The sequence below is a fragment of the Protopterus annectens genome, chromosome 3.part1 (assembly GCF_019279795.1).
Source record: "Protopterus annectens isolate FY-2018-M chromosome 3.part1, PAN1.0, whole genome shotgun sequence".
NCBI classification, from domain to species: Eukaryota; Metazoa; Chordata; order Ceratodontiformes; family Protopteridae; genus Protopterus; species Protopterus annectens.
Genome location: NC_056732.1, coordinates 85,483,393 through 85,502,087, shown reverse-complemented (window position 1 = coordinate 85,502,087; position 18,695 = coordinate 85,483,393). Strand labels below are relative to the sequence as shown.

At 39.1% G+C, this 18,695-nt stretch overlaps 1 protein-coding gene across 1 annotated transcript in view; it reads left to right on the top strand.

Annotated features, from left to right (window-relative positions):
• LOC122797637 (putative deoxyribonuclease TATDN1) overlaps positions 1-18,695 on the top strand; it is a 280,907-nt gene that overhangs the window by 158,150 nt on the left and 104,062 nt on the right. The window contains exon 4 of the mRNA XM_044066182.1: positions 9,115-9,178. Within this exon, the coding sequence (XP_043922117.1) occupies positions 9,115-9,178 (64 nt within the window). The remainder of the gene's footprint in view (positions 1-9,114; positions 9,179-18,695) is intronic.

Sequence of the window (18,695 nt, the reverse complement as noted above, 5' to 3'; positions counted from 1 at the left end):
TTGCACAAGGCTGTTTCATCCAAACGCCTGGAAAATAGATGCACTATCCTTCAGTTGGAGCAACCTTCACGTGTATGCCTTTCCTCCTCTGCCTCTTCTTCCAAAGTTCTGTTGAAAGTCAGGAGGGACAAACCGTGCATGATCCTTATAGCACCGGATTGGCCTTGTCAGCATTGGTACCCTCTGTTGAGGAGTTTAATTCGGGAGGCCCCTTGGCCATTACCACGGATTCCTCACTTATTGTCTCAAGAAAACAATCATTTTCTCAATGTCCGGGTGCGATCCCTGCACCTGACAGCCTGGCACATTCAGTTTTAGAGAATGAGGGCCTTCAGCTCCCTCAACAAGTTTTGGATGTTCTTTTGGAAGCCAGGCGTCCTAGTACTCGAAAAGTTTATGCTGATAAATGGAAGAGATTTTTTCTTTGGAGTTCAGCTAAAGGCTTTGAGGTCACATTGCCTGATTTGAGTTGTACATTGCAATATTTGACTATGTTATTGGACAAGGGTTTGTCTTTCTCTTCTATTAAAGTGCATGCTGCAGCTATTTCTGCTCACTATGCTGGTGACCCTCCTTTGTTTTCACATCCATTGCTTAAACAATTTCTGAGGGGGGCAAAGAATATAAGACCCCCACGGAGGGCTCCTATTCCTGCTTGGGATCTTAATTTTGTTTTGGAGAAGCTGACTCTGCCTCCTTTTGAACCTGCAGCTATGACTGACTTGAAGTTGTTGTCTTGGAAGACTGCTTTTTTGTTGGCTGTTACTTCTGCTAGAAGGGTATCTGAATTACAGGCTCTCATGGCAGTGGAACCTTTTCTGATTTTTCACAGGGACAGAGTTTCCTTACGTACTAATCCTACTTTTCTGCCTAAGGTGGTTTCTAATGTGGCATTGAACCAGTCTATACATTTGCCTACTTTTTATGCTGACCCCCAAACTGAAGGGGAAAAAGTTTTGCATTCTTTGGATGTACATAGGCAGTTACGATATTATTTGTTCAGAACCAAAGAGTTCAGAAGTTCTCATCAGTTGTTTGTTTCGTTTGCTGTGACTTCCCGTGGAAAGGCTGTCTCGAAACAAACTATTTCCAAGTGGATTGGCCATTGTATTGCTTTTTGTTATTCTCATCATGGTAAAGAGGTTCCAGTTGGGATCAGGCCTCATTCTACTAGGGCTACGGCCACATCTACTGCTTTTTTAAGAGGTGTAGCTACTAAAGACATTCTAGAGGCAGCTACCTGGAGTTCTGTACATACCTTTACGAAGCATTATCATTTGCCTCTTTATTCTACGTCTAGGGCTGGGTTTGCCACTGCAGTCTTACAGGGCATGTCTGCAGCTCCTCAGGCTATTTAGTTGTCCGACCCCTTTTTGTTTTTTCCGTGGCTCTGGGATTCTACCCATTAGTCAGGACTGCAGCAATGGGAGACGAACATAGTACAGTTTTGTACCTACCATAAATGTAGATGTTCGAGGATCTCCATTGCTGCAGTCCAATTTTCCCTCCCTCCTTCCCCCTTTTTCTTTTTAGATTGGGGTTTTTGGGTGGTGTTTTATTTTTGCATTCTGACATCTGAGGCAAGAAAGACTAAAGTTATGGCGTCGGTCATGCGCATTTATACTGACACCACGTCAGTCTCGGGCGCCATGACCGACGCCAGATCTAGCCCTTTGGTATTCGGGCCGATGGAGGGCAGCGGAGTACCCATTAGTCAGGACTGCAGCAATGGAGATCCTCGAACATCTACATTTATGGTAGGTACAAAACTGTACTTTAGTTATATACACATATATATATTCTATATTTTATATGTATTGTATAATACTTTTTATGAGTATATATTTACAAAGATAGTATATATTTACAAAGACAGTATATATTTACAAAGATAGTATAAATTAAGTATATAGCAAAGTGCATTTTTGAATGTGGGCATGTTAAGTATATTTATTCGTATGATGGAATGTTTTATTGTTCAAGCGCTACTGAATTATTAGCATTATAATCAAAACTAGGAAGTGATGTCATGATTAATTGATGTACCAGAAGATATTAATTACCTATGGCCTGATGAAGTCTACGGGTGAAAGCGCTTGCCGTTTTTCTTGTGTCTGAATAAAATTCAGTTTATATCTTTTATATTTATATGGTCGATCCATTTCTATTTGAAAAGCTGGTGAAGTGAATACTGCCGAAATTTGGAATATATACTGGAATATATATTGGATTTATGTTTACCGAGTGGATTTATTGACCACAGTGTGGACTTGAGACATTTGCCTATATATTGTGAGTGTCGGCTCACTATTTGGTAAACAGCAGTCTTTTGTGTTGATTTTAAGCAAAAACTGCCTTTGTATTGAATGTACGTACTGCCTTACCGCTGTCCTAAATTAACATTTTATACTTATTAAGCAACGTTGGAGAAGCGTTTCAAACGGCCATTACTCTTTTTATCTTTATTTTTAAAAACTACAAGTGTTTAAAGTTACCCCCCCAGAATAACACAGTAAAAAGCACTTTAAAACACTTTGCCAGCCCTCCAAAAATAAAATAAGCACAGTTTCTCCCTAAGAAATATGTTTTGGTTACTTTACACAATTTTTAAACTGACGGGAAAAAAGAGCACTCGCATTTTAAAAGTACGATACAGTTTCATGACAGTCCCATAAACCATAAAACTCCTAGCTTTAAAATAAATTTCCTGAAAAGGAAATTGACAAAACACAAGACGCATTTAAAATCTGAAAGTTTTTTTTTCCAGCAAAGGGAACCTATCTTCCCAGCAAAAGAACACCAGTAAGCCGATTTGTCAGTCTTTGAAAGTCAGAGGAAAGTACTCTTCGGCAGCAGTAAAACTCTGAAGGGCTTTTTACTCAAACTTGTCTTTTAGTTAGCTCAGTTTGAACTGCCTGACACTTTAGGTGCATGGAATGTGTCCTTAGGCTTTGGAACCTGGCTGGCTGTTGTATCCTTGGCAGGATATAACCCATGTATCTATGGCTACTGCTGCAGTGATCAGTATGATGAACATAAGCATTATCCAAAAAAAAATAAATACATCAAAACTGAGACAGCAAGCTCAAATGGCAAGCCAGCAAGCCTGTCAGTCATGTTATTCAAGTCTTATGGAGAGAGGAGCCTTGAAAGGAGGAAGGACCTGTTGCATAATAGTTTGGTAAGCTTAGATTGCTTGTCACCTTTTAAGTTTACAGATAACTTTATCTTTTCATGTCCCACTCTGTTATAACTAAATCTTTAAATATACAAGTTGAACAATGTTAAATGAGCAAATAATTTTGAAATATTTAGTAGATAAATATACTATTACATAAATAGATATGTATTACATTATTTGTCAGATTTATTATTTGAGATTAATTGATGTGACTATTAAACTTCTACGTTATGATGAGAAAAAGTTGTTTTCAGTGGCAAAAAAAGACATCTAAGTAGTCTTTTTAACTTTTATACAACATTATATTAATTGGTGCTGCGGTAGCGTCGTCGCCTCATAGTATGACGTTGTCCTGTTCGATTCTCAGCTAGAGCGTCTTCTGTGTGGAGACATGCATGAATGGGCGTACCTTCATTGAAGGTTGTGCGTCAGAGCTTTCAACTCGGCATGTAAAAATCTACTGCCAATCATTAGCGGACCGGAGTTCCGCTGTGGCGACCCCTAACCGGGAAAAGCCGAAAGACACAACAACATACAACATTATATTAATTGTAAGTCATGGTAGCTTTTGGCTAGTTCTTGAAAAGTTTTGCTTGGCAGAATAATAGTCTAGTAGTTTGACAGGCAGACTAGGAACTTAGGGATCCATGGTAGGTTGCATTTTGTTAGACTATGTATATGATTACAGATGCAGATGTTTTTTGTTCTTGTTACTTAGGAGTTTTAGTAGTTTAGTTTGTAGAAAGGAAGAATTCAAAAAATAAGAAAAGTTACTTTATTGTTATGTTAGGGTTTTATATATAAAAACAATATGATAGGTGTATCATATTGTCTCTTGGTAAAAAAAAGTTTTCTCAAATGCACAGTATGGATAGTTTTAGTATACTGTCTATTAATGTAAATGGATTGAACAGTGGCAACAAAAGAAAAGTATTAATGAAGTTTTTAAAAGGAATAAAAAAGAGACATATTTTTGCAAGAGACAAACTTGATATGTAAAGATATATGATATTTAATAACATTTCATAGCCTAAATTATCTGCTTTTTTATAACAAAACAAAAAAGAGGAGAGAAACTACTATACTTTGCAAAAAAATCTATTGTAATATGTAGGGTCATGGAATCTGTTAATGATCCCAAAGGAAAGTATAGATTTGTAGTAATTAAATATAATAAACTCTATGCACTAGCTAATTTTTACTGGATCCCTGTAATAGGTGCAAGAGTAGCTATGGATCACTTAAGAACTTATTACAAAATCATTGGAAGAGTAGTCTAATTTTAGCTGGAGATTTTAACTGCATATTTAATATGGGAGATGCAAGTGAACAGAAGAAAGCTAAAATCCTAACCTCAGCTAACGCACTAAGCAAATGGGTTATTAATAATAACCTAGTAGATTTAATAGTAAAAGCAGAAATTAAGTCATTATTTTTCACCCATTACTCTTATGCACATGGGAATGCAAATTAGAATTGACAGTATTTAGTCTTCCATGGATTTGCTTAATAAAGTTAACCATTTTAAAACTATTCATTGTCCTTTATCTGATAATAATGCATGACATATTAACCTATCAATGGATTTAAGGAAATTTCACATTATTTACAGAATTCCAGTATATATGATGAAACTAAAAGAATTTAAAAGTTACCTTAAGGAACAAATTGAGAACTTTCTATCTGACTGATGATGGCCAGGTTAGTAAAGTCATACTATGGGATTCCTTAAAAATGGATATTAAGGGTAGAATGGGAGGATGGTCTAATAATAAAATGGAGTGGGATAATCAGTTATTAGAAATACAAAATGATAAATATAAAGCGAGGTTTGAACAACAATGAAGTTAGGGTGTACTGAAGTCATTAAACTAACAACAAAATGTCAGTTTTAACACACAAGGTAGAGATAGCTCAGGAAAAAGTAAAATTACAAAGCTATGCAGTGACTCCCAAAAATCTTCACAGATTAGCTTACTTTATTAGAAGTAAGATGTTAAACAAAAAGGCACAAATCAGTAATATCCCAAATCCTCAAACTAATATTACTTCAGACACAGAGAAAATGGTTAATATTAAAAAAAAATCCAAGCGGATCTTAATAAAGATAAAAATAACAATCCTGATGCCAGCAAAGTTGATAATTTATTTAAAAAAGAATGTTACTAATAAACTTAATGATAGTTAAATTTCTCTGTTGAATAAACCTATTACCTTAATAGAAATTAAAGAAGATTTTAAAAAGATAAAAATGGCAAAGATGCAGGGTTAGACAGTTTAAGTATAGAATTGTATAATCTGTTTCCACTAAATGTTTTAGAATTACTTAGTAAAATTTTTAGGGTAATCCAAAGTAATATTTTCCACCCTCATGCAAATTTTCTATAATTTCAACAATACTTAAACAAGGAAAGAATAAAAAGTTTCCTCATATAGACCTGTTTCATTATTAAATGTAGATTATAAATTATCTGCTTCCATCTTCACTGTAAGGTTAAGAGATATAGTAGATAACCGGATTCATAGTTGATAGATGCATTTCCTCTGAACAATTTATTGGACTATTAAAAAATTGTATAGAGATTCCATATATTAAAACTGGATTTTTCATCTCTTTCAAGGATTCACCTTAAAAGTACAAAACAAGGGTGGATTGTCAATCTAAAATGCAGATTTTTTTTTTTTTTTACAGATGGTGTATTACTAGCTATAGGAGAATTAAACTGTTCAATGGAAGAAACAGATTAGGAAATTGGAGTTTAAGCAGTATAGTTGTGGCTGAAATTTAATAATAAAACTGAAACATTTGTGTTAAATCAACTACTAGATAGTAAGTTAAAAAAAAAAATATATATATACATACACATACATACATACATACACACACACACACACACACATACACACACACACACACACACACACACACACACACACACACACACACACACACACACACACACACACACACACACACACACACACACACACACACCACATTCAGTAGCTTTAATACATGACAAAAACTGTTAAGGAAAATGGAAAAAATATCAACTTCTTTCTTATGATACCCTAAAAAGCTGAGAATTGCTTATAAAAATCACATTAGACTGTGGAAATGGTGATATTAGTTTTCCTGACATAGAATCGTATTCCATTTTAACTCTGTTATTCATTGGCTAGGCTCAACTTATATGAGTCAAATGAAAACAATTCAAGAACAAAATAAACTAAATTCTTAAAAGTTTATCAAACATGATAAATTAGAAGTATGTAACAAGCCATTCATTTGGTTAATAAAGCATACTTTAGAGGGAAACTCATTTCCATCTTTAGACTTTTCATATACAAAATTAATATTAAAAAAAGCTTAAATATGTTTTTAAAATCCCATTAACTTTAATATGGAAATGTTTGTGCTTTCCCATTGCATACATGTTTAGATTTGTGGAAACTCAGAAAATGTTAAAATGAATTTGCTAAAAAGAAATGGGTTAGTAGTATGTTATGATTGCTTTGAAAAATGGAACACTAAGACACCAGAATGTTTAATGAAAGATTATAAGTTGGATGAATCTATTAGAAAGAAATTAGATGAATTTGTATGCAATATGGATGAAGAGGAACAGAACACTATTTCTGCATTATGTGAGTATATAGGTGCTATCATCAAAAATAAATTGAGCTACAAAGGAAATCTGTCCAAGTTATATAAGTTAATTATAAATGCCAATAGCTTTGATACAGAATTTTGGAATTTTTTTTAGATAGTAGTGGATTGAGTGACTCAATCGATAAGAATGCAGCTATGTTACTTAAGCCAGTCAGACATCTTTAAGTGTATCCACCAAAAGCAGCTTTTCACCAATAAACTTGTAAAAACAACTAAAATAGCAGTGTCTTCTTAGGTTACCACACTTTAATAAAACAATAAAATCACCTACATTTAGCATTTTCATCTCAACTCTACAGAGACTTCCAAGTCTCTCTAGAGTTGAGACGAAAGCGCTAACTGGAAGCGATTTTATTAAGTGTGATAACCTAAGAAGACACCGCTATTTTCTTTATCTTTAAGTTTATATTGGAAAGTGTTCATGTGGAAATACATTCATATAATGTTTGTTTCTCCTAAGTTTATTAAACTGACTGCTTCATTTTGCTGGAGATGCAATAAAGATGTAAAAACTGATTGGGCACATATGTTTATGGGTTGTTAAAAATTAAATGTTTATTGGGAAGAAAAGTATTTTTAAGGGTTAAAGTCTGATAATTGTTCTTTAACTAGATCAACAATACTAATAAATGTACCACTTCCTTTACCTCTTAAAGACAATCAACAAAAAATGATTTGGAGTCTCCTTGCAGTAGCTAGAAACGATATTACAAAAACTGAGAATTAAACTCAGTGCCTACCTTCAAAGAATTTTTAAGTTTAATAGCAATGCAATATAAAACTGAAAAAAGTGAATAGAATGTTTGTTTGTCTTTCGGCTTTCTCCCGGTAGGAGGTCGCCAAAGCGGAACTCCGGTCCACTAATGATTGGCAGATTTTCTACGTAATGCCGAGGTGCCAGCTTGACCCCCAACCTGAATAAGGTCTGTAAATCATACTAAGACTTCTAGTTGTTGGGATACCATGAAATGTTAATATAGAAATACTAAAATACTTCATTTGTTCATTATATTACGTAAAATCATCAGTGTAATGATTTCTAACGCTGTGTAATAATAATAGATAATATTGAATTTCTTCCTTTTTTGTATATATTGTATATATGTAACATCAATAAAAATGTTCTTAAAAAAGAATAACAAAGCTGGAATTTAAAATATTAAGCTGTCTAAATTCCTTGTAATGAACAGGAAAATGTGTAACTGTGAAAACTTACTGAGTGCGATGTGTCTTGTTACTGGTATGGTAGCCCAGAATGCTACTGAATGATATAAAGGACTTGAAGGCATACCTCTTTGTGGATCACTGATGCAGAAGGAACTGCTCATTGGTAGATAGTGTTGACAGTGTGTCTAGCACAAGATCAAAACCTGAGCAGGTAAATGGCACCATCTGTGGGTAAACCCAGCACTATCCATGCATGAATGCTGCTTTATTTATTATATAATGGCTTATATAAGAGAACCTATCTTTAAGCAGGGCTTTCATATAGTTGCGCTGTTTTCCATGTGCATACTTTTTTGTCCAGCAGAATGGTAGCAAAGTCTGTGTCCTGTTTTTCTGTGACTACTTTCATTAATGTTTGTGCTTGCAGTAATACAATGTGGTTGTTAATTGAAGTAGATGCCTCACCACAGATGTAGCTGTTAACGCTTTTTAAGATTTTTTACATTTAATTTTAAAGTTAATATTTTACTCTGAGCGTAGTTTTGGTGGAATTTTTTAATTTTGTGTGTGTGTGTGTGTGTGTGTGTGTGTGTGTGTGTGTGTGTGTGTGTGTGTGTGTGTGTGGTGGTTTTACAGTCTTTCTACAAGCCAGGAAATGGCAACAAGTATAAAAGTGTTTTAGCCAATGGCGTCCAACTCATTTTCCAGATTCTAATACAGTTTTCTCCACTGATGGAGCTTGACTTTTCACAAGACTTGATTTGCTTATTCATCTTCTAGGAAGACCACACTTGTATATTTTGCACCATGTTGCATGTTATTTATATTGCATATTATAAATCATCATGGTCATTTTTGCAGATAGGCAGTAATACCTAGGAAGTGTAAAGTTTCTTTTCAATTCACACTATCGGAATGGAACTTTCATAGTTAAAAAGATCAGTATTCCCAGTTGCTGTCATTTTAATGTAGATGGAGTTACTGATGTAGACTGCATTTTTTAACCTTTGTTTGTGTCATTTGCTTTATGAAATACATTGATCATTTGTTGCAGCTGCCTTTGACTTGATGTAATGACTAAGTTTCTTTGCAGTTCATGATTACAGGAGGAAACTTACCTGACAGTAAAGAAGCCTTACAGCTTGCAGAGACTAATGGTAATTGTTTTATTTATTTTTGCTTTTAATTTTATTCATTTGCTCTCTATACTGACACAGTAAGTAAGGTTTCATGTAAATATCTGCAAAATGAATACATTTTGAATTTTTGCAGTTGTTTTGGCAAAGTATTTGTTAGTGAAAACTTTTTATCAACATCTGGTTGACGGAATAATAATTGTGCTTTTTGAATGTGACCCTGGATTAAATGGCGTCAGTTATCTGAATATTGGTAGGCCGTCATTTTCATAAAATGTCTTTGTTAGATCATTATTATGCTAATAATGTTAGTTAATATACGGTGAATCCTTGCCAGCAATGGATGCCTAGATGTTCTTCGTGTTTCACTGTTGCAGTCATTACATTTGGGTAATCTGCTTGTAGGTTGCCCTCAGTCGGCCTGATTAACAAAGTCTTGGGTCCTGTGTCGGTTGCTGTCCCTTCTTCCATGACGTCAGGGGTATGAAACATGCAGCCGATGCCATTACATCAGTCTTTCTTGCCCTGCGGTGCCCGAAGCAGAAGCAGTTTGCAAGTGCCGGTCGGTCGACTCCTGAAATTTTCATTTTCGAGTTTCAGAACCGAAGTCTTTTTCTTGCTCCTTACCGATGTCAGTAAAAGTTAATAATTGCATTACTTGTGGAAAGCAAATACCTCATAAAGATTTTCATTCGTACTGTATTCCTTGCCTAGGCCCTGACCACGAAGTACCTTGCTGTCGGTTTTGTGCTTTATTTAATCAGCGTACTATCCGTCGTCGGTATATTTTTGCTTCTAAATATTTCGGTTCACGGTTTAATTATCCAGAAATGTCATCGGTTAGCCGTCCGACTACCGGGATTCCGAAAAAATGCAAAGATAAAGACAGAGAAAGGCCACTGAGGTCCAAAACTGCCGACGACGCTTCTCCTAAGCCAGTCGCCAGTTCGCCGGTACTCAGGCACTTTCGCAGCCCCTGATACTCACTAATTCTGATTCACAGGCCTCTACTGAGACCCATTCGGAGTCCAGTATGCCGCATGGTACTTCAACTATAGAACCCGCGGATGTCTCTACCTTGGATGGGTCCGGAGCCGCTGTGCAGGCACCGGCTTCTGAGGGTGTATTCAGGCCTACAAACTTGCATATTAAATCAACACTTCCTTCATTACTAAGGCCTAAATCTCGATCCATGTCTAAAAAACTGACGCCCAGGCCACATGCTCAGGCCCCTATGCTTAAAAAAACAAATGATTAAAATGGCTGAAGATCTAATAACTCTAATCAGGTGTAGTCAATCCCCCCCCCCCCTCTAAGAGGCCTAGGGCTGAGCTTGATTATGAATTTTCTGATCAGGATTCTGTTTCTTCTGACTCTTCTGATGACCTGGATTTGTCGATACCTATTTATGAGGATTCTGATGCAGAGGATTCCATTCTCTCTGCTTCCCCTCCTGAGAATTTTTCTTTTGGGGAAACTTTACATACTTTAAGGGAGCATTTCCACTGGGAAAGCCAGTAGTTTTCTGATTCAAAAAAGAGGCTTAGGGATTTCCTCCTTCTACCTCAGCATAGGCCTTTGGTTATACCACCTGTACTAGACATTGTTGATGATGTGTTCGCAAAATCCAGTTTGGCCCCTGATTCCCTGCCTCCTGCTTCTAGTAAACCTGACAGATACTATAGGGTTCCTGAGTCCCACAAGTTTCTTTTCAAAAATCCTGTTGCAGATCCAGAGACTATTTCTCAGGGGCCCAAGGGCATTAAGGCTTCTACTGTTAAAAATCCTACCCCTTCCGATAGAGACTCCAGGGTGCTGGATAGATGGGGTAAAATGTTTATACTTCTGCAACCTTAGCAATCAGAGCTTTAAACTGTCAATTTCATATGTTAAAATATCAACAACATATTATTGTACTGCTTAAACAGAAAATTATGTTGATTCCTGACTGTGTGAAAAATAAAGATTTACAGGACTTAATGCATTCTGCTGAACAAGTTGTAAACATACTTTGCAATGTGGTTTTGATTCTTTAGAAGTCTCTTGCAGGGCTGCTGTTACTGGGTCTGTGTTTAGAAGGCATGCTTGGCTTAAGGAGCAATCTTTGCCTGATCATGTTAAAGCGAAATTGTTGGATGCTGCCTTAAATCAGGACCGCCTGTTTGGCAACAAGGCTGAAGAAGTTCTTAAAAAGATGGAAGATAAAGCTAAATCTATGCAAACTGTTAAATATTTTTTGCAAGTGCAACCTCCGAGATTTAGTAGGCACTGGCCTACTAAGAATTGGTCCTTTCCAGTCCCTTCCAGGTCCTCTCAAGCCAAACCCAGACACAGCAAAAACCCCAGGATGTTCTTCGTGTTTCACTGTTGCAGTCATTACATTTGGGTAATCTGCTGGCAGGTTGCCCTCAGTCGGCCTGAATTCCAAAGTCTTGGGTCCTGCGTTGGTTGCAGTCTTCTCTTCCATGACGTCAGGTCGTCAGGGGTATAAAACATGCAGCCAACGCCATTTTCTTTAGTCTTTCTTACCGCGCGGTGCCCGAAGCAGAAGCATTTCGCAAGTGCCGGTCGGCCGACTACTGAAATATTTGCGTTTGAGTTTCAGAACCAAAGTCTTCAATAAAGCTAAGTACCCGTTAGAAACTTTTTCTTGCTTTTTACCGATGTCAGAAAAAGTTAATAATTGTATTACTTGTGGGAAGCAAATACCTCATAAGGATTTCCATTTATAATGTATTACTTGCCTAGGCCCTGATCACAAAGTGCCTGGCTGTCGGTTTTGTGCTAGATTTAACCAACGCACTATTAAGCGTCAGTATATTTTTGCATCTAAGTATTTTGGAAACAGATTTAACTACCCAGAGATGTCGTCAGATAGCAATCCGACTACCGGAGTACATAAAAAACGCAAAGAAAAAGACAGAAAAAGGCAGTCGAGATCCAAAACCGACGACGAAGCTTCTCCTAAGCCAGTCGACGGTTTACCGGTACTCAGTGAGGCGCTTTCGCAGCCCCTGATACCCGCTACCTTCGAGTCGCAGGCCTCTACCGACACCCATGTGGAGTCCGGCATGCCGCAAGATACTCAAGGTATTGGACTGACAGATGTATCTCCCTCGGATGGGTCTGGAGCCGCTGAGCAGGCACCGGCTTCTGAGGGTGTATTCAGACTTCAACATTTTTATATCAAACCGACGAAAGCTGCAAAGTCAAAGGCAAAGACACCTTCTAAAGCTAAAGAAATGACGCTTGAGCCACGTGCATGGGCCTCTATGCCTAAAAAACAGATGATCAAAATGGCTGAAGACCTTATTACCTTGATCAGGGGTACCCATCCCCCTCCAGATAAGAAGCCTCGGCAAGACACTGACTATGAATCTTCAGATCAGGTTTCTGTTTCTTCTGATCAGGAATTATCTTTACCTCCCTATGAAGATTCTGATACTGAGGAGTCTATTCCATCTGCATCTCCTCCTGAGGATTATTAATTTGGAGAAACCTTGCATACTTTGAGGGAGCATTTTCACTGGGGGAGTCAAGACTTCTCAGAACCAAAAAATAGGCTCAGGGATTTCCTCCTTCTCCCTCAGCACAAGCCTCTAGCCATTCCCCCTGTGTTAGACATTGTGGATGATGTTTTCTTGGAATCAAGCCTGACCCCTGACTCTCTACCTCCAGCTCCCAGTAAGCCTGACAGGTACTACAGGGTCCCTGACTCTCATAAACTTTTATTTAGAAACCCTGCTGATGATCCTGAAACTATTTCACAGGGTCCAAAGGGAGTTAAGGCCTGAACAGCAAAAAAACCCTACCCCCTCCGACAGAGATTCAAGGGCGCTGGACAGATGGGGAAAAAAGGTTTATACATCTGCAACCTTGGCAATCAGGGCCTTAAACTGTCAGTTTCATATGCTTAAGTACCAACAACATGTTATGGGATTGCTGAAACAGAAAATGATGTTGATTTCAGAATGTGCAGAAAATAAGGAATTGCAGGAATTATTGCATGCAGCTGAACAAGTTGGAAAGCATACTTTGCAATGTGGTTTTGATTCGGCCTCCTGCAGGGCCGCAGTTACTGGATCTTTGATTAGGAGGCATGCCTGGTTGAAGGAACAAAATTTGCCTGATCATGTTAAAGCTAAATTGCTAGATGCACCTTTACAGCATGATTCTCTGTTTGGTATTAAGGCAGAAGAGGTTTTAAAGAAAATGGAAGACAAAGCTAAGTCTATGCAAACTGTTAAAGATTTCTTTTAAGTGCAGCCACCTAGATTCAGTAGACACTGGCTTACGAAAAATTGGTCCTTTCCTGTGTCAGACAGAGAACAAAGGGGCAAATCCAGATGCCCTAAGGGTTCTGGGTACCAGGCTCAAGACTCATACAGGTCAAAGCAATGGGGCGCATTCACCTCCAAATTTGGTGGAGATAAACCGCAAACCTACAGAAAACAATCCCAATGACTTCCCTCTGCCTACATCAAGCACTTATCTTTTGGCAGCACCCACAGGGGGAAAATTAGCACTTTTTGCTCAAAATTGGAAGTTAATAACCCAGGACAAGTAGGTACTGAAGAATGTATCACAGGGATACAGATTCCATTTCCACACTCTGCCAATGACAAATGGTTGGCCAGACCTGCCGAAAAAACAATGGGCAGAGGCACAGAAACAGGTTACGTCCCTCATGGATATGGGGGCCATTCAGACAGTACCAGAACAGAAAAATGGACAAGGTTTTTACTCAAGACTGTTCTTGGTACCCAGAAAGAACAAGGTCTGGCGGCCAATACTGGATTTATCGATTTTGAACACATACCTGGACTTTCCAAAATTCAAAATGCTCACTTTGCAACAGCTTCTATCCATGCTGGGCATGAATGCTTGGCTGGTGACTTTAGACTTAAAAGAAGCATACCTGCATGTCCCAATAAGACAGTCGTGCAGAAGATACCTCAGATGCAAGGCTGGCTTAATGCATTACCGATTCTCTGCACTGCCCTTTGGCTTATCTACTGCGCCCAGGGTTTTTACAAAGTGCCTGGCACCAGTAATTGCATTTTGCAGACAAAGAAGTATTCAAATATATCCTTACTTGGACAACTGTCTCATTCAAGCAGAGAACAAGGACACTCTTCTACGACACCTGGCGTTTGTGAAGAGGCTTCTAGCATGCGTAGGGTACACAATAAATGAAAAGAAATCACAACTGGTACCCTCTCAAAAGATAACATTCCTGGGTGCAAGCTTGCATACAACTGCCCAGATGGCTTACCTCACGCCAGACAAATAAAGGCGACCGACTACTTACTTTAAACTGATGGCAACAAACCCCCAGTCTTCTGCAAGACAAATTCTGCAGGCTCTGGGCTTCATGGCATCCTGCATCCTTCTAATTCCATATGCAAGACTGCATATGAGGAAACTTCAATGGTACCTAAAAAAGTTTATGAAGTCAACATTCACACAGTCTGGAAACAATGATTCCTCTCATCCCCTGCCTGCATGGGATTTTCTATGGTGGGCAAAGGCCTGTGACCAAAACATGGGACGGCCCTTCACTCTACCCCTTGCCAGCCAAACCTTAATGACAGATGCATCAGATTATGCCTGGGGGGCCCACATGGCAGGAAGATGCATTCAGGGCATATGGGCACCAAATCAAATGCATCTACATATCAACCAGAAAGAGATGCTAGCTGTTCAAAATGCCCTAACAGCCTTCAAGGACTTACTTCATCCAGGACAACTACTGATAAAGACAGTCAGCACCACAGTCATGTGGTATATAAACAAGCAAGGGGGCACACATTCATACCCCCTTTGCAGATTAGCCATGGCACTGTGGGACACAGCTTTGACCTACCAAATAAATCTTCAAGCTCAATTCCTGCCAGGAAAACGGAACACTCTGGCAGACAATTTAAGCAGAAACCTTATGGATCCTCACGAGTGGAAACTAAATCCATAAGTATTCAGCATAATAACAGAGAAATGGGGGAGCCCAGACATAGATCTATTTGCCTCTCCTCAAAATTATCAATTGAGAAGATTCTGCACAAGGACTTATCACAGACAAGCATGGAAAGTGGGCGCCCTATCCTTCAGTTGGAAAAACCTGTCAGTTTACGCCTTTCCTCCTCTGCCTCTTCTACCCAAGGTCCTCCTAAAAGTCAGACAAGAGAAGCCAAAGATGATTTTAATTGCCCCAGACTGGCCCCGCCAATACTGGTACCCAATCCTAAGGAACTTGTCTCAATACCCAGCTTGGACCTTGCCTCAAAGACAACAACTACTGTCCCAGTAAAACAATCAGATCCTGCACAATCAACTACAGACTCTGAAACTGGCAGCATGGCTAATCATGTAATCATACGAACGACACCTCTCAGTAAAGCTGTGATGGATGTCATTTTGGAAGCCAGAAGGCCTAGTACTAGAAAATCTTATGCTGACAAATGGAAGAGATTCTGTGCTTGGAATCGAGCAGAAGGAACTGATACAGCAGAACCACATATTCCTCAGATATTACAATACTTAACTGAGATGCTTGACAAAGACCTATCTTTCTCATCAATCAAAATCCATGCCTTTGCCATTTCGGCTCATTACAATACAGAGCCACCAATCTTTTCTCATCCTTTACTAAAGCAGTATCTTAGAGGAGCCAAAAATCTAAGGCCTCCTAGAAGATAACCATTACCTGCATGGGACCTCAATTATGTGTTGGAAAAGCTCACTCTGCCTCCATTTGAACCAGCCGCTACCGCTGATATAAAGTTCTTATCATGGAAGACACCTCTGCTACTAGCAATTACTTCAGCAAGAAGAGTTTCAGAGCTACAGGCCCTCATGGCTGTAGAGCCTTTTATCATATTTCACCCAAACAGGGTGTCTCTGAGGACAAATCCTACTTTTATGCCTAAGGTGGTTTCCAGTGTGGCTCTTAACCAAACAATTCATCTGCCAACTTTTTATCCAAATCCGCAGAACAAAGGGGAGAGAATTCTGCATTCCTTGGATATACACAGACAGCTAAGATTCTACTTGAGCAGGACAAAAGCTCTAAGAAAAACTGAGCAATTACTAGTGTCATATGCTGCAGGATCAGAAGGAAAGGCTATCTCAAAGCAGACAGTTTCAAAGTGGATAAGCCACTGCATCCGTTTCTGCTACTTACACCATGGTAAACCTGTGCCCAAGGGCATTAGGTCTCATTCCACCAGAGCTGCAGCTACTTCAGCAGCCTTTCTCAGAGAAGTACCAACCAAAGACATTCTAGAGGCTGCTACTTGGAGTTCTGTTCACACCTTTACAAAGCATTACCATTTGCCTCTCTACTCTAAGTCCAGGGCAGGCTTTGCCACTGCAGTGCTGCAGGGCCTTATAGCTGCACCTAATGCTGTTTAGCTCCAGCCTCCCAACCATAACTTTGGGATTCTACCGAAATGTAATGACTACAACAGTGAAACACGAAGAACATAGTACAGTTGTGTACACGTACCATAAATGTAGATGTTTGAGTGTATTCACTGTTGCAGTCCTGGTTACCCTCCCTCCAGCCCCCTGTTTTTCCCTAACTACCCTCCCGCCATCCCCATGTCATTCTACAGTTTATCTTTCCTTCTCTATCTTCTGCAACCTATGTGATGTATTTGCTTGTAGATGAAGGTAAAGTTTATATTGATGCATGTATATATATATATATATATATATATATATATATATAAAATATTGCTACCTTTTTGGGGGTACCTGACATCGGGGGCAAGAAAAATTAAAGAAAATGGCGTCGGCTGCATGTTTTATACCCCTGATGACCTGACATCATGGAAGAGAAGACAGCAAGCGACGCAGGACCCAAGACTTTGGAATTCAGGCCGACTGAGGGCAAACTGACAGCAGATTACCCAAATGTAATGACTGCAACAGTGAATACACTCGAACATCTACATTTATGGTAAGTGTACACAACTGTACTTTTCAGTCCCAGGAGATTCTCAGAACTAAGCAATGGGGGGCCTCCACTTCCAAATCTGGAAATAACAAGACCCCCCATGGTAAACAGTCTCAATGACTTCCTTTTAAAATTCCCCAGCACTTATCTTTTGACTGCCCCTTTGGGGGGAAAGATTGCTCTTCATGCAAAGAACCGGGAACTCATAACCCAGGACAAATGGGTTTTAAATATAGTGTTCCAGGGATACAGATTTCATTTCCACATGTTGCCAACACCAAATGGGTGGCTAGACCTGCCCCCAAATCAGTGGGCGGAGGCAAAAAAACAAGTACTTTCCCTCTTAAGCATGGGGGCTGTTCAACTGGTACCAGAAGAGGAAAAGGGACAAGGTTTCTACTTCAGACTTTTTCTGGTACCCAGAAAAGACAAATCATGGCGTCCAGTCCTGGACCTGTCTACTCTAAACACCTTTCTGGAGATTCCAAAATTCAATATGTGCTAGGCAAAGATGCCTGGTTGGAAAAACTAGATTTAAAAGAAGCATACCTGCACATCCCAATCAGGGAATCTTGCAGAAGATACCTACGCTTCAAAGCAGGCTACATGCATTATCAGTTCTCTGCACTGCCCTTTGGCTTCTCTACTGCGCCCAGGGTATTCACAAAGTGCCTGGCTCCAGTTATTGCATTTTTCAGGCAAAGAAGTATTCAAATCTACCCATACCTGGACAAATGTCTAATTCAGGCAGAAAACGAGGGCATACTTTTAAATCATCTGGCGTTTGTAAAAAGGGTTCTAACTTGTCTGGGGTACATCATAAATGAAAAGAAATCACAACTGGTACCCTGTCAACAAATTACATTCCTGGGTGCAAGCTTGAATACAACTGCCCAGATGGCTTACCTCACGCCAGAAAAGCAAATTCATTTGTTAACCTACTTCAAACAAATGGCCACAAAAACCCTGCTATCTGCAAGACAAATTCTGCAAGTCTTGGGGTTCATGGCCTCCTGCATTCTTCTAATTCCATATGCAAGACTGCATATGAGGAAACTACAGTGGTATCTAAAAAGTCTATGGAGTCAACATTCTCACAGCCTGGAAACAATGATTCCTATCATACCTTGCCTACGCCTGGAGTTCCTCTGGTGGGTAGAGGCCTGCCACCAAAACAGGGGACTACCATTCACACTAACCCTTGCCGCCCAAACCCTAACTACAGATGCATCAGACTATGCTTGGGGGGCTCACCTGGCAGGCAAGTCCATTCAGGTTAAATGGAACCCAAATCAAATGCACCTATATATCAATCAAAAAGAAATGCTAGCTGTACAGAATGCTCTGACAGCCTTCAAGGACTACATTCTTCCAGGACAACTAATGGTAAAGACGGACAACGCCATGGTTATGTGGTACATAAACAAGCAGGGGGGTACACATTCCTACCCCCTTTGCAGACTAGCCATGGCATTGTGGAACACTGCCTTGAGCTACCAAGTGCACCTACAAGCTCAATTCCTGCCAGGAAAATTGAATACACTGGCAGACGGACTAAGCAGAAACCTCATGGACCCACAC